General features: G+C 40.0%; 1 protein-coding gene and 1 long non-coding RNA gene across 5 annotated transcripts in view; one reads left to right on the forward strand and one right to left on the reverse strand.

Moving 5' to 3' along the window:
- Nucleotides 1-360: 360 nt before the first annotated feature.
- Nucleotides 361-12,147, reverse strand: LRATD1 (LRAT domain containing 1). Of its 4 annotated transcripts, none has more exons than XM_065055877.1 (3): nucleotides 11,911-12,053; nucleotides 9,995-10,778; nucleotides 361-3,192 (listed from the first exon to the last, which is right to left on the reverse strand). In XM_065055877.1, the coding sequence occupies exons 2-3, from the start codon at nucleotides 10,739-10,741 to the stop codon at nucleotides 3,028-3,030; spliced, it is 912 nt and encodes a 303-aa protein (XP_064911949.1). In that variant the 5' UTR covers nucleotides 10,742-10,778; nucleotides 11,911-12,053; the 3' UTR covers nucleotides 361-3,027. The 4 variants fall into 4 exon arrangements, with proteins under 4 accessions (XP_064911949.1, XP_021149178.1, XP_064911951.1 ...); XM_021293503.2 differs by lacking the exon at nucleotides 11,911-12,053 and adding an exon at nucleotides 11,436-11,590; XM_065055879.1 differs by lacking the exon at nucleotides 361-3,192 and having other exon boundaries at nucleotides 8,358-10,778; nucleotides 11,911-12,147.
- The window catches only part of LOC110362095 (uncharacterized), a 140,961-nt gene continuing 137,158 nt past the window's right edge, over nucleotides 12,111-15,913 (forward strand). Inside the window, exon 1 of the long non-coding RNA XR_010471109.1 lies at nucleotides 12,111-14,469. This is a non-coding gene — a long non-coding RNA (uncharacterized LOC110362095). The remainder of the gene's footprint in view (nucleotides 14,470-15,913) is intronic.

Here is a 15,913-nt window from a genome sequence, read left to right on the forward strand (position 1 = left end):
CTCCATTGTGCCATCTCCAATACACTATTTTGTAAGTCTGGTAAGTCCTAGAATTGATATTTTAAATCTCCATTCCTGGTTGCATTTGCATCATTCAGTTATGCATTTCCACCACTCATCCATTGGATGAAATGTCATTTGCAGAAGGATCACTTCCACTACTAGCGCCCCAGTTTATTTTTCCTCTGATCAAAGTTGCATTGATTTTTCTACTGTCTTCTTCCTGGCTAACAGTTAATGATCACACTCAATGTACAGCTAATAGAGATACAAGTATCCTTGTTGCAGTTAGCTGTGATCACACAGAGCCATTGTCACACACAAATACAAACAAAAGTAATAACAGTGATGCCACAAGCATTTGTGTACATAGACACATTTATTTCAATGATAATGGAAACCTCACCAACAAGGGATAGATTAGCTCATAAATCAGATTCAAAGACTACCTTTTCAACCTCTACATCTTATATTTGAAATATAATGGGTTCATTTTTAAGATAAACTGCATAGCGGCTACATTTTTTTTACATATAATACACTAGTGCTAACCTGTATGTTTAAAAATACTAACATATTTACTGTTTAGTAGGATACAATTTTGAATTCTATGTTTTGTAAGATTTGCGTTACAGCTTTGAAAGCTTTTTAACATATATGAGTAATATTTTCCAAGCTCCACTTAAGCTGTTTTCATTGTTCAGTTTCTGACTAGAGTCTGCTTAGGGGCTTCATTTTCAGATGGCAGAAGTTTGGCATTGTTTGAAAAAAATAATCAGTTTGGGAGGTCTTCAGTGAAGTACTGAGAAGATGAGGCACCACAAATGACTAGTCATATTTGTAAAAAAACCCATCATTATGAACAAAACTAATAGAAAACTAAATTTTTCATGGTTTTGAGCTATTCTGTCTGAAACTTGTTCATATAAGATTTGGAAAGGTTAAAGAATATGACCTGAGTTTTCCTGCCAATATGACAACTCTATTAAACTTGAAATGGTGTTTTTTCCTTTTCTTTAGCATTGTTTATTTCAGTAAAGTACACCTGAATTTTAAAAAAAAAGGTCTATAGATCTAACAAACGGAACTGCTCTCTAAATATCAATACAAATCTTTTTCCTGTTCCAAGGAAATAAGAAATATGTGACACTCTGTAGCTGAACATAAAACAAATTCTTCATCTGTCTTTTTATGTTCCTGCTTTATTTCCATTCACATTATCTTGGACATTATTCTTTGGAAAGTCATTAAAAGCTCAAAGGTATGTATGAGATTAAGGATTTCAGGAGGATGAAATTGAAGATAGGTTTTCAGAACTGATATCGCTCGCAGTATGCAAACATTTGACATTTCTATTGCTCTTGGGGTACATTATCAGCAGACAGTGAACTCAACTTTAGGTTCCTATGGATTAAGAAAGTTGCTAGCTTGCTGTGAAATGAAAAAGCAAAAGATTATCCTCTTTACTCAGCATATGTATGCAAGTTTCTAGTATGCCAAAATTTAAATGGTATCATTTCTATAATTGGTGCTCCTAATACAGTGAAAGTTTTATCTGCATGTTTCTGAGTTTATCTGTATACAAAGCATAAATATAAAAGCTAAAGATTTCTGATAAGCATGACGTTTTTTAGAATATCTTTTTCTGCTTATCTTTTTCCCCTTATTCCTTCAACTTCAAAGACAGATAAAGAAGCAGGAAATTCTTTACATTCCTTAGCTAGAGCTAATGGGTCCCAGGCAATATTACTGCCAGGATGAATCTGCATATTAACTGACCCTTTGTGTAAGGGTCTAACACTTGACACGCTTTTATATTGCCATAATTAAAATGAGTTGATGGCTCAATTAAAGTGAACTTTTCAATATTAATGACCTTTGATTACACCTAACAGAAGAATCAATGGCATAAAGTCAGCACAGGCTGGAAATACTAACTCAGAAATCCTGTCAGGTAGGCAGACATACCATGTAACAAGGTTTGAATTTAAAGCTAAAGTAGGGCTGTGTCATGTTATCATGTATCCTATAGCTCTATGATAAATGTTAACAGGTCCTTGCATTCACCTAAGGTACCTCTGTTCAACAAAGATGTAACTTCACATGAAATCTAAGTTTCTTAAAAGTCACTGTTGCTGATGCTCAGTCAGATGTGTTAATTACCAGCAATGTTAAGGCGGTTCATTATTTGTTATACTGGAACTAGTTTCAGTAACAAGGCATTTATTTACTTATTTCAATAAAACTGTTTTATTAAAGGACTTAAGAGAATAGGTGAGAGAATTATTTTTCTTCCACAACATCTGGAAATGACAATATTCTCTAGGCAAGGATTCGGTTCTGACAGTCTGCAGCAGCGATTTCTAGTAATGAGCTTGGTAGTGGAAAAGGGCTTTATATCACCCACAGATTTTTTGATGAGAAGAAAGATTTTTGGATAGGTAAAAAGATCTGTATTCTTCTATCAGGTGAGTTAAATACTTTATGGGTGGGGACATGGAATAACTGGGCTATTCTAGTTCTTGAAATGAAATTTAATCTGTCAAGGACTCAGAAGTGTAGCTCTCAGCACTCTGGTCCACATGAAACACTCACAGGCCTTGAAAGAGCTGATTTTCGCCTTTTATCCATTCGTAAAGATTTCTAAAAGCAGTCGGTGTTAGCCTAACTGTGGCCCAAAGATCTTTGGTGAAAGTTCACCCATGAGTTCAATGGGAAAATAGTCAAATCAACAATAGGTACTTCTGAAAGTCCCACCATTTAGCTTTTGAAAGAAATGTATTAGTTCAAAGAAAGATAAAATTAGGAAAATCAAGAAATATCAATGCCAGCCACCTCTTTACTTAGGAACAACTGTACAGCAATAGTTGAGTATTTGAACAATAGAACACAGCTAATTTCAGTGTTTTGCTTTCAAATTATTACAGTGAGGGGAAAAACATTCAAAATATGAAAAAAACTTTGTGATGCCATCCGTTAAAATATGTCAAAGAGAAAGATGGATGGATACTTCACTGAAGCATACTTTTATTCATAAATACACAAGTCAGCAGCAGCATAGTTCATTCTAAAAGGGTACTTCATTATTGCAAAGTGTAGTGCTCCTTGATAATTTTCCTCCAGTAAGTAGCAATATGTCAGACCCCACATATTTAACTCACTTCTCTTGATGTCAGAAGACCATGGCATACCCTAAAGAACAAATATTTGAATAGTGTTAAAATCCTGCCAGTTAATTCTTAGGTATGCATCTGCTGCACAGATAATATACATACTGAAATGACTGCCATTTATAACCAATGCTAACAAAATAGTCAATACTTCTTGTGTGCGCGTGTATAATATATACGCACACCGTATGCATATACACATTATATACAAGTGTATCTATTAGTTATATATCAATATGCATATACATTTCTGCTTAAATAATTACAAACAATTAGTATATTTTTCAGACTCAATTTTATATTGCTTTCAGCTGACTGAACGGGCATAGGGAAACAATAGGAACATATGGGGGAAAAAAAAATATCTGTTTTAAGACCAGATTGTGATATGTTTACTCATGTTGAATGACATACAAGGAATATTCCTTCTGTGGCATAAAGTACTCTGCTGTGAAGAAGTGTCACAATGCAGCACTTGGTATTCACTCACACTGTTAGATATTTGCCATTTATTTACCTGCAGCAGTGATAGTGTCATGTCAAAACTAAACCTGGGCTTTGATTGTTTCATTTGTTTGCAAATTCTATCCCATGATAATTTTATTGAAACAGGGTTACTCTTTTATTTACACAAACGGGCAACAAGCTCTTACCTCTACAGTACAGGAATTACCAAAAAGATTATTGAGGTCTCCCATTTATAAACATCATGCTGCTTACTTTATGAGCTTAAAAGCGTGACTTTTTGAAATAGATTGCCAGTGCCACTCTGTAACTAAATAGTGTTTCAACTGTGAAAAGTTATTTGCTACTTAAGAATGATGAGACACTGCATATTTTACTCACCCTATAGTGCCAAAGCAGTAGCATGGATCTCCAAAGCGTGAATGATTTTATGTATGGGGGGTGCATGGTTACTAACTCTCATGCACCTTGGAGAAGGGAAAGAACAGAATTTCAGGCTTAGCTCTGAACATCTTCCTTGAATAGCCTGAAGTTTAACTGCAAACTCTCCCACCCTTTCCTGTTGTACCCATATTGGTTCCAAATTCCACATGAGTTCTTGTCAAAATAGCTGGAGATATTATATTAGCTCTACAGCACTTCAGGGGCTTAAACCCATAAACTACTATTTCCTATTTGTGCCCAACACATTTACCCACACAAGAGAAAGTCAAAGGGATGTTTGAAAAGCATTAACCCACTCTACCTAGGAAAATTCCAATTTGCATAGATGATTACTGTATGTACAAGCAGGAATATGAAATTAAGGCCCTTCTGGTAGACATCACACACATAAGCCTTCTATTGAATTCTATAGGAGGCTAATGCAGAGGTCTTGATCCTGGCTAGTCCTATTCCTTGATTTTAGACTAAAGTAAGTGCCATGTGAAGAGGATAGATCTTCCTTTAGTTTAAAGATCCTGATCCTGCAAACACTTGAAGAGGCAAGTGGTTTTACACATGTGGATCATCTGCAGAATCAGAAATGCCCCAAAACCCAAAATAAAAATATTTTTAAAATAAGGGAAAAAGTGTCACCATATAAAAGCATAATCTCAGTCTGAATGGCCTCTACTAATGGAAGAACTATGATGCTTCTGGACACATCCACCTGAACATATTGTGCTTGATGCAAAATATTTAAAATTAAGACATGAAAGTGCATATTACTAGCTGTTCAATCTTAAATCCTGTAAGATAAATTCTAATTTATTTCTCAACGGCATATATGGTTAAAGTACCTGTTAATTTCAGTGGCATGGTGGCATTTCAATATACAAAAAAATAGAGTTTCATGGGGTATTTGCATTCTTTAGACAAGATAATACTATTTTGCAAAAGAGATAATGTAGATTGCCACTACCACTTTAAAAAAATACAACACTGGTAGTTTATATCTGTATAGATTATATCTACATAATCTAGAATAAATCCACCAACATGCCAAGTAGCAGAAGCTTCTTAATTCATCATATTTTTCCAACCTAACATCTACACTACCTTCTTCTTGATTTACAGGCAGTTCAGTAAGGTATCTGATCCCAGTATTCATTAATTTTCTTAACAATAAAACTGTAAAAAAATCTGTCAGATTAAACTAACATTGTGTCAGAGGACACATGAGCATAGGGCAGCTTTACGTATAAAATCTGAACTCAAAGTACAGAGAAGTTAAATATTTCATAACAATAAAGTAAGCAAATAAATTCCAGACTTGTCATTGAAACACGGGCACTCACAAATGAACAGCAGCACTTGATCACACTCTAGTCATATATTATTGTCCTTTAGACCCTAATTCTGCAGTGAAACTGCCCTCAGCATGGTATCCTAATCATATCTCCTTATGTATTTCTGGATTAATTCTTTGGGACTTCCGGGACTTTCATCTTTCTCCTGAGTTAGAAAGCAGAAAACACAGTGTTTGCACAGCATAAGCAGCAACACATACAACTTTTTAGTCACGGCAAGTATAATTATGGACTGAACACTGTTAGCTACTCTAGTAGAAATCTTTCATAGAAAATAACTAAATCTCAAAACTAGCAGTAGCTTTCTCAGCCCACAACTTCCTCTGCAGCTGCAGACAGAGGGTTGGGAACTGGTCAGGAAGAGGCAGCTGATCCCACAGGATTCTCCACTTCTCAAATGAGATCCAGAATTATCCCAACTCCAGCCAATGTTTTTTGGAATTACAAATGCTCAACACATCACATAAACAGGTCTATGAACTCTGACAGATTTTTTCACATCACTTACCTGAATATGAAAGACACTGAAATGCAATAAGGCAGGATGATTAAGACTCTGCACACTCTAGCACAGACCAAAGGCCATTTCTTGTCACACCCTGAAGGTTCTATCATTTTACACTCTGCTTTCGATCTGAAATCCACTTACACTTTTTTTTTTTTTTTTTTTTTTCATTTTATACAACCATAGTGACTTGAGAGGGGGAAAAATCCTAACAAATGAAAACAAAGTAACCTGGAAACATAAGATGGAGGCAAAATTTTTGCGCCCAGTCCTTACAGTCCTCTACCTATATGCACAGCCAATAACCAGTAGACATTTTGGTCATGACAGCAAACCATTTCACAAATGCTCTCTATATTTCAAGAGGACATGAACCGATTTTTTAATAAAATGTTAGCCTCAAAGCAATTCAAAAGATTGCATCTTGAAAAGACAAAGAAAATTGTATCTATGCAAAAGAGATTCTATAAAGCTGCTACCCAAATAGCTAACAGAAAGCTTGAAACGTGACACAAAAGAAAGATATGCAAAGGATCCTTAATTTGCAGTCATATTACAAGTCAGTACTTCAAGAGCAATGAGTGAGATATAAATATTTACCCTAGGAAGCTAGACTGGAAAATGTAAACAGGTTCCACAGATATAATATAATTTGTCAATATCTTTACTGCTAGAAATGGAAATGTTAACTCAGGCTGGTCACTGATCCTGAAAGATGAGTATAATCAATTACATTTTTTACCTGTCAGTCATTCACATCATTGCCTTTCTCACAGCTGACTGCTCCCCTACCTTCCATTTCTTGTTTCAAGGCACTGAACAACTTTTTTTATATCCACTTTTCACTCAGCCTTTTTCACCATTTCCCTATTGCCACCTCAGATTAATACTGCTTGATTCAGAACAAGTCTGCTTCCTTCCCTTGTTTTCATGGAATTGCCGGTTTCCACTGTCTCCCATGTCAGAAAGGTGGACCTTCTGGTCTCTGGAATGTCATCTTAAATCTCACTTCTTCTCAAGGTTCACAAATTTTAGCCACTTCCTAAACAATAAAATCTGATACAAAGCTCATTTAAGTCAGTGAGAGCCTTTTCATTATCTTCAATGGACTATGAATCAGGACCAGATTGATGTCAGTAACTGGACTGAAAACTAGTGAAAGACAAAATCAAAAAAATCCGCATGGGTAACTTTGTTGTTAAGAACAGACTGCTACTTGAAAATAGTCATTGCAATAATATATCCCAAGTTAACACCACCTGTGATTTTTTCCAATACATTTTCTCCAGATCTTATGCAAAGGACTGAGGCCTTAATTTTGTTCTTATCTTTATCTGTATAAATTTTGAGTGATGCTAAAGACTTCTAACAGAGCTTGAACGTATGAGCTTAGACTAGTTCTTATCACTTTATATACTACAAAATACCATTCTACATCTAGCTAAAACAAGGAAAACTTGTTTTTATGAAATAAGTTAGTAAATCATTATCAAAAAAACCCAGAGTTAAAATGGATGTTTAGACAGAGCAATGGTATATTTGGAAAGCACGGTGAAAAGTTTATAGTCAGTATGTTTTAAATTCTCACTAGTGAGAACATGCAATGTTGTTCTTGCAAAGATCCTCTCTCTGGTCCTGTATTATTCATCTAAGAGCAATATGAAAAAGAAAAGCATTCCAGAAATCAAAAATAATGTGGCCTTACCTCATTCTTCCTGTCTTCATAAACATTCTGTTATTTACTCCCTCTTCATGTAATTTTTCCTGCCTCTTCCAACCTCAATTCTCTAATGAGTATTTTTATAAGGGGAAATCAAAATAAAACACTTTTGCCCACCCTTCCTTCTCCTACAACTTAAGTTTTATTCTTTTGTAAATATCTTGGGTGTAAAGCCAGTGCCCTTCTGCAATCTCACAGTGCTCCCACCAAGTGATATAGGGAAATCAGTTCTAACAGACAGTTTGGGAGATCTAATGCATTATAATAATTAAGATACACAAATACTATGTGGAGGACTCTGCACATTATGGAAAAAAGCTATAACTATCTGAAAGCAACTATTGCCAATATAAAGCTAAAATACTACACATTTATTAAAAAGTGTGTTGTAATTTGAGGGTATGGCAGCAGTGATTTGACAGTTATGACAATTCACTTTTCACATCTTTGCCCTATGTTGCAGTAACCAAAGTACTTTAGGGGAAGGGATAAAAGTAACACTGCCTATTACCACATAACTTTGCCAAGCGTATCAGCAAACACAAAGTCACTTAGATGACCTTCACTGAAGGGGTGCAGATACTTTTTTTTTTCTTTAATATATATTTATGCTGACACTTTCACTATAGTTAAGTACACTCCACCCTTACAGCTTCAGCTATGGGAGGTAAATGCTTTGTAGAAATGAAATTACTGTTGCAACAAGGTTGCTCATGACACTGTTTAATATAAAAAGGAGCCAGGACACAGTACATTGATGGGGGTGGAGTGTATTGTATATACAGAAGAGGGGTATTACTTCTGTTCTGCCATTTGACATTGATGTAGGAAGAGGGGACAAAAACAAATGCATTTTCCCTCCAGTACTGAGACATGCAAAGACAAAATGCTTATTACAAGTTATATGCAGCTCAGAATAATAATTTAAAAAGAAGAGACAGATTTAGAAATGTGCCAGTATACTTAATTTGTTTAGATTATTTAAATATATATTTAATACTCTGCTCTTTTGCTTCTAGACTTAAAATTAAGCAATGAGTGGACAGGATTTGAAATACAGACTAGGCATTGCTCACATCACATCAAAAGGCATTTTTAAATGCAGCTGTGGTTGTCTAAACTTAAACTGAACAGGATTTTTCATTGCTTGAAATTTGAAATGCAAGATGAATTTGGCCACATTACGTCTATTATCTTTAAGGGGAACTCTAAATATGCAACAAATTGCTGTTTCAAAGAGGCAACATGCAGAATTCAAATCTATTGTGTTTCTTTCAGGATTCTGTTGATCTGTGCATAAAGAGGTATTGAAGCAGGGGTGCAGTGAAAATCACTACAGTGATACAAATCCACAGCTCAGGCATGAGATCCTAGTGGCTGGATCTTTGAGGAGCAACACTCAGTATACTGTTCTCCAAAATACACCACTTCCTTCAACCAGTGAATTTAGTCTCAGTAAAACAGCTGCTCACCAACTTTTTTTCCAAAAAAACCAAAAAGGTAAGGAGGGTGGGAAGTAGTGGAAAGAGCTTATGCATTGTGATATTTATCAGAGAGCTGCAAACGGAAAGCAAAGAAGACAAATACTTTAAATGTGATAGATTCTAACCAGAAATGTGAAAGCATTTTCCCCTGTTAATATCTTGCCAGAACTGGCTGGGACAAAATTTGAGTTGCAGCTACAGGCTGAAGCAACAGTGTTGAAAAAACAAACAATCAAACAACCCGGCATTTATTCCTGCACCCCCAACATCCCCTTCCCCCCGAGCTGGCAAAGTATGACTGATGCTTTTCATTGGCTTCAAGGCAAATATTAGCTAGAAACTCATTTAGCTAGATCCACATCCATGGCCCCAGATGTTTAAAACTTATCATGGATTAAAGCCATGAAATAAAAATTAAAAAAAAATTTCAATTTGAAATTTTATTGGCATGTTGCTATAATGGTCAACATCAATTGACAGGAGAGACTTTGTCCACATACTCTGAGAACAAACAGCCTTCCTGCACCTCCCCCCTCATTTCTTCCTCTCTCTCGCTCTTTGAGCATTAATGCTATTGAAAGCCAAACAAAACACTGGCTATGGGTGTAAAGAATGCTGGTTTTCTGGAATGTTGCCATGGATCCTGCATCCAGTTGTGTCCCATGGGAAGAGGGTGCAGTCTCCTGGCTCTGTGGCAAGCTGGTCTCCCCAGGTAGGGCAGAAGGAAGATAGCCATGTACCCCTGCTACTCCCTATTCTTTCTCATCCACTATAGCCAGGTCTTTGATCACCCTCAGTTTGCCACTGGCATCGATTCTGCGCTTCTCACGTATTAGATCCTCCAGGCTGTGGAACCTCACCGTGTGCACCTTGTTCTCGGCCAAGTGGATCTTGAGATAGTATTGCTGCTGGTGCTGGGTGCCGGCAGCAGCCTGCAGCTCCCCTCCGGCTTTGAACTCCCTTTTCCCAAAGCGGCACCAGGCGGCGAAGCTCTCGGAGTTAGTCCAGCAGATCTCGTCGCTTTTTAAGCCCAGGTGCCCGCAGGCGTTTTGCACCACCAGCTCAGCCACCAGCGGGCGAAAGCGGTACCAGCTATTCACTACCCGGCCCACGTTGCCCGCGGCCGCCTCGTACAAGCTGTCCTGGCGGATCTGCCCCTGGTGCAGGTGGATGATCTGCCCGCTGCCCACGTACACTGCCCAGTGCGGCGGCGGGTGCTCCGACGGCCCCAGGTAGAGCAGCTCCAGCAGGTCCCCCGGCTTGCAGAGGGCAGGCAGGGCTGACACCGAGTAGACGCTGAGGTCCCCAGCCTGGGGGCCGCTGCTGACCTTGGAGAAGATGCATTCCTGGCCACGGAAAGCGGAGAACTGGGTCTCGTTCAGCACCAGCTGGTGGTGGAGGTGGTGGGTGGGCGTCTCCTGGCCAGGGCTGCCGGAGCCCTTCACGCTGTACTTGTCTGGCTGGCCTCGCTCGTCCAGGTCCTCCTCCTCATCCGAAAAGAAGTAAGCCACCCCGACGCGCAGTTCGTCTTTCTCGATCCCCGAGGGGTCCCCGGTCGGCAGCTCGCTGTAATTCAGGTGGGTGATGCGATCCAGTTGATTTCCCATCAATGACAGGGCGAGGCGAGGGCAGGAATTGCCGGATCTGAAGGAAGGGTGGGGTGGGCATGGACAGAGATAACAAGAAAAGGGAAGGAGAGTGCAAACGGAGGAAAGGAAGGAAAGAAAGAAAAAAAATCAAGGCACATACAAAAGACTTCAGTGATTCCGCCCTAACTCACCAGCCCTCCCCCGCTCCTTCCCTCCCTCCCTCCAGTCCGTGCAAGGGAGAAACTCCCAGCACGGATCCTTCCCCCGGCCCTCGGGATGCAGGGCAGAGCAGACCCCCGTCTCCTCGGCGCTCGCCGGGCCGGGCTGGGTTGCCCGAGCCCCGCTGTCTCGGAGCGCCCGACTCCCCCCAGCCGCGAGAAAAGGCAGCTCCTCGCCGGCTGACAGCTCTGCGTGGGGGGCCCGAGTTGCCCCAGGAGCCTCCCCTCCCCGCTCTGCAAGGGGAGATGGCTCCCGGGGGTTGGGAGGGGCTGGTACGGAGGGTCCCGAGCGCTTCCCTCCGCCTGCCCGCAGCCGAGCGGAGCCGCACTGGGCAGCGCGGTACGCGGGAAGGCGGCTGGAGGAGCTCCAGGGCTCGAAGCTGGCACACCTGCCTGCCCGATCCCCGTAGCCGAACCGAGACCGCAAGGAAGAGGCAAAGAGCAGGCGATCAGCGACCCCCCACCCCAGGGGTCCCTCTCGCCCCACTCCGTACCCGTGGTCTCCCAGCGCCAGAAACCCTCCCAAACTCCTTTAAAGTCGTCCTGTCCCCATGGGCGCTGCAGAGGAGGTGATCTCCGTCCTCCCCGCTGCGCGCCCAGCTCCTCTGCCCGCACCGCCCCGCTCCGCTGTGGGCTGCCCGGCCCCTCCGGCGAACCTAAGTACCGGCGGCGCCGCTCCCGAGCCCGCCCCGGCCCCGCTCATTGGCCGCGCCGCGCTGCGCCCGGTGGTGGCGGCAATGGGGCTCCCCGGCGCCACTGGCCGGCCGGGCCCTGTCGTCTCGCAGGGCCCTACCGGCCCCGGACGCACCCCGGACCGGCCCCGGGGCTGCGGCATGTCCGTGGCTCGGTGTGGGCAAGCGGGGCTTTCCAGTGGGAAGGGGATTAAAGAGAGTGCCTACTGCAGTATGCTGCTGCCGACCGACACCTGCACCGAAAAAGAAATAAAAATGAAAAAAAAAAAGTCATTACCATTAAAAAAATCCCGGCCAGGCTTCAGGTGGAGGGTGGCACGTGTTCAAGAGTTGCTCTGTCCCTCGGGGCTGTAGGTGCGATGGCCTTCACTTCACTTTACCAACCTCAGGTGGTACCTGTGCAGTCTAAGGTGATCGCCTGGGCTTCCCTGTGGTCAGGAGAGATGGGGCGTTTCCAGAGTGCTGCTCCTCTTGCCTGTTGCACAACCTAGTTTAGGGAAGCACAAACTGCTCTAAGGAGGTGCCTGTCTTTCACCATCAGCAATCATGGGTTGTCCTCAGATGTAACTGGAAGACGTGCTATGACTTGTCTTAAGTAAGAAATGAGACTGCCTGACAGCAGCAGTCAATTTCTCCCAAAAACATTTAAAATCTAAAACCTGTCATCTGTAGTAGTTAATACCAATACACACTTTTACACCTAATTTTGCACATTATGAAAATGAAATTTATGAACATGAAACATTTGTCCACCAGTTCACTGGGAAGCAGTGTCAATGATGGGATTGTAACCCAGTTCTTCTGAGTTCTTAATGCTGTGCTCTAATCATGAGAACTTCTGAAAAGTGAGAATCTAAATATTTAAAGACACTTCATGAAAAAGTCTAATAACATTCTTTGGTTCATATGTGAATCATATTAAAGTATCATTTTCATCTAGAAGTAAATTTACTACTTTCTTCACAGTGTAAATAGTTTTTCCATCTAGACATAAGTATTTCTGCTTTCGGTGTTTGTGGATAATATCTTTCTTCACTGCTGGCCTTTTTCCAGTCTTCAGGTTTAATTAACTGAGAACAATAAATGCCATCACTTTATTCTCATAACAGAGAGACCTACATCCTTAAATAAATATAGTGAATTCCAGTTTCTCAGAGTACAAGTTGTGTACCTAAGTTCATATGAGTTAAATACTGAGTTTCTTAGATGTGTTTACTTTGAATGACCCTTTTATTTTTCCATTCAAATATTTATATGACTGTATTTCCAGAACATTTTTTTGTTCTCATTATTTTTTAACATATGTAAAGGCATTGCAACATAAATGGAAGAGAAAAAAACAAGTGCATTTAGTGATATGACATTCAAAGGCTGACATCAGTTATTTTTCACTGTGGCAGTTATACTAATCTGTTGATGGTTACAGACTTTCCATGTCTCATAAACCCAGGGGCTACAGCATGAGATTCACAGGAATTAAGCTGATTTACAGCAGTTAAGCATGTAGCATTCAGGCTTTGTAGAGTGAATTTGAATTTTAAAAAATATATAAAAAAAGGATTCTATTCTAATATATGCATTTAAACGTTTCACAGGACAAAGCATAACAGATGGATGTTATTAATCTCTGAAACTGTGTAAATGCTTTTCTAATGATTGTCAGAAATTGTATGTTCTTTTCTGGCATGACCTTCACCAACTGCAACATTTTAAATTAAATTATGAAAACACTCTAATAGGTTTAGTGTTAAGGCTGTAAAACAGTGTTTAAATATTTTGATTTTTTTTTTTTTTTTTTATAACTGTTAATGTGCTTCGTTGTTAAAGCTACTCCAAGTTGAAGGCCATTTTCTGTAAGCTTTCACCAACAGTTTCGGTTTTCTAAATGCTTTATATTTTTCCCATTTAAAGTCTGCATCTTTTTGGGTTGCACTTGCACAGTTCGCACTTCCCACATTTGCCAATCATCAAGGCTACGTAGAGTAATTTTTAGATAGTTCTAAGCAAACAAAACATTATTTCATCTTTTGCATGCAAAGTAGTGGAGAACAGACTGCTTCTGTAAACTGCAGGTGCAGAAGGAAGGAGTCTGGCTCTAAGGAGGGCTCTGCACTTTTAGGTGGACTATTTCCTGCCAAATTTTAACAGTTTTCTTTATGTCTTTCATGCTTTTGCAAGTCCGCTCAAATGAGGGTGTTCCACCTCTTGCTGAAGTACTTACAGTCCCTTACAATCCACATCTCACCATGACTTCCATTCAACACACCTGTTTTCTTATTCCATTTCAGGTCTCTTGGCTGCATGCTCTGTCTCATCAGTGCTTCATGTTCTACCTCCATCCCCCCAGAAGGACCTTTTATTTCAATTTCTCTTCAATTCCAATTTTAAATTGTGAAGCATCAAGAAGTTGCCTTAAAAAACAAAACAAAACCTCACAACTTATAAGCATACTTATGTGTAATTATGATTAAAAGACACTACGGAAAAATGGTAGAGATTATATAAATCAATGGCGTGCAACAAACCTCTCAGTCTGAAGGCTTCTGTTGATGTTAGAGGATGTTACAAAAGCAGTACGCAGTGTCTACAGAACTGTAGGGCCATAGCCTACTGGAGATGCTTGTTTTGCCTGAGCTATTTTGTTTAATATTTTTATCATCTCCTTTAGATGTTTGACTTACGGGAGCTCATGGAGGCTTATTACCAAGGCAGTGAGTGCAGGCTTGACTGCTCTTAGACTGTGGCACTGGCAGTGCAGCATCACTCTGTTCACACTCCCATTGACCAGCTTCAGCCTCATTAACCAGGGTCATAATCTCTCCTTGCACCAGAACATGTGAGTATGTCACGTTACTAACCCTAGCCCATAGTTACTAACCTTAATAATTTTTCCTCATTCTGAGCATAGGAAGCATAAACATCTCTGCTTCTGTCCTAGTCTTCTCTGAGGGAGTGAACTTATATTTTTCCTATGCTGTTTTTTAACTTTTGTGCCTTTTCCACCCTCGGCGTTTTGTCACTGTTACATTTATGTTTAATTTAATACAGAGAAAACTCTTAAAATATGTACAAAAATGGATACTCAGTAGCTTATTTTTTAAACCTTGTTTTTAAAATTTTCTTATCATCTTGCTTTGAGCTGAGCTTTGGAGCCTTGGACCCCTGTTGCTAAAAGTGGAGCTGAAATCTCTGTTGATTTGAATGAGTAGATAACATTTGTGCAGAAAAAATTAGGAACAAATTTAGGAAAGCATGTTTCAATAAACAACCAGAGACTAAAAAACATTATTACAATGTTGGGAACTTTCATATGTATTATAAACTTTTTACAGATTGTAGAAATCTGTCCTTCACAATTCTGTTAAGGTTGAATCTCAGATGCCCAGAAACTCAGCTCTATTTCAGATTGCAATCTGGTCTGCCCATAGGCACCTAGACATAAAGGGTAGCAGGAAGGATCTTTTTCCCATGAAATTCTCTAAAGTAGTGTACTCCATGTGTACTTCTTCTGTGCCTACACCTTCATTACTGTCTCAGTGTACCTAAGGCCTCAGAGACATAAAATATTAGTCCTTTGAGAAACGTGTGATCTGGACCACAATTTATGTAGATGGTATAGTTACTCACTTTTTGCAAACAGCTTTGCATACATATTGTCCTCATACCAAGGCAAGGCCATAATGCCCAGATCTGGGATATTCTGGGTTCAAGTGTGTTCTGCCAGCTGCATAACAGCAGGCACACTACATAGCTACAGTTTCTACATGTAATTAGTCTGAGAGAGTTCTGAGATTTTGATCCTTGAGCTATGGACAGCTTCTGTAATTTTTATCCAGTGATGGTGAAGAATAAACTGTAAGAACTTAGTCAAGAAGGCACTTTTGCCCTTTACCGCTTTTCTGCTCTTCTCCTGGCTCCTAGTGGCTTCATGATTCTTGCATTCATAGGGTCACTTGTAAGTAAAATTGGCCCAGAGCTGTTCTCTGGCCCTGAGGTATGGTATGATGATGTAATTGTCCAGCTGAACTCTCCAAACTCCAAAACTGGGTGGCTGAATTCAAACTGCCTGTTAGGAATTATTCCTAATGCATTTTAATCTGTAACCTGTATGGAAGAACAGTAGCTGACCAGTGCCAAAGCTTTTCAAATGCCATGCTATCAATTAACAATATGAATAATACTGTTCTGGTCCTTGGACCTGTGACCTGGCCCTGTGTAGGCAACTGTTTAGACTTATCTCCTGAAGGAGAGGTGGAAGCATGACCAAGTATATTTTTTGT

The sequence above is a fragment of the Columba livia genome, chromosome 3 (genome assembly GCF_036013475.1).
Source record: "Columba livia isolate bColLiv1 breed racing homer chromosome 3, bColLiv1.pat.W.v2, whole genome shotgun sequence".
Lineage (NCBI taxonomy): Eukaryota > Metazoa > Chordata > Aves > Columbiformes > Columbidae > Columba > Columba livia.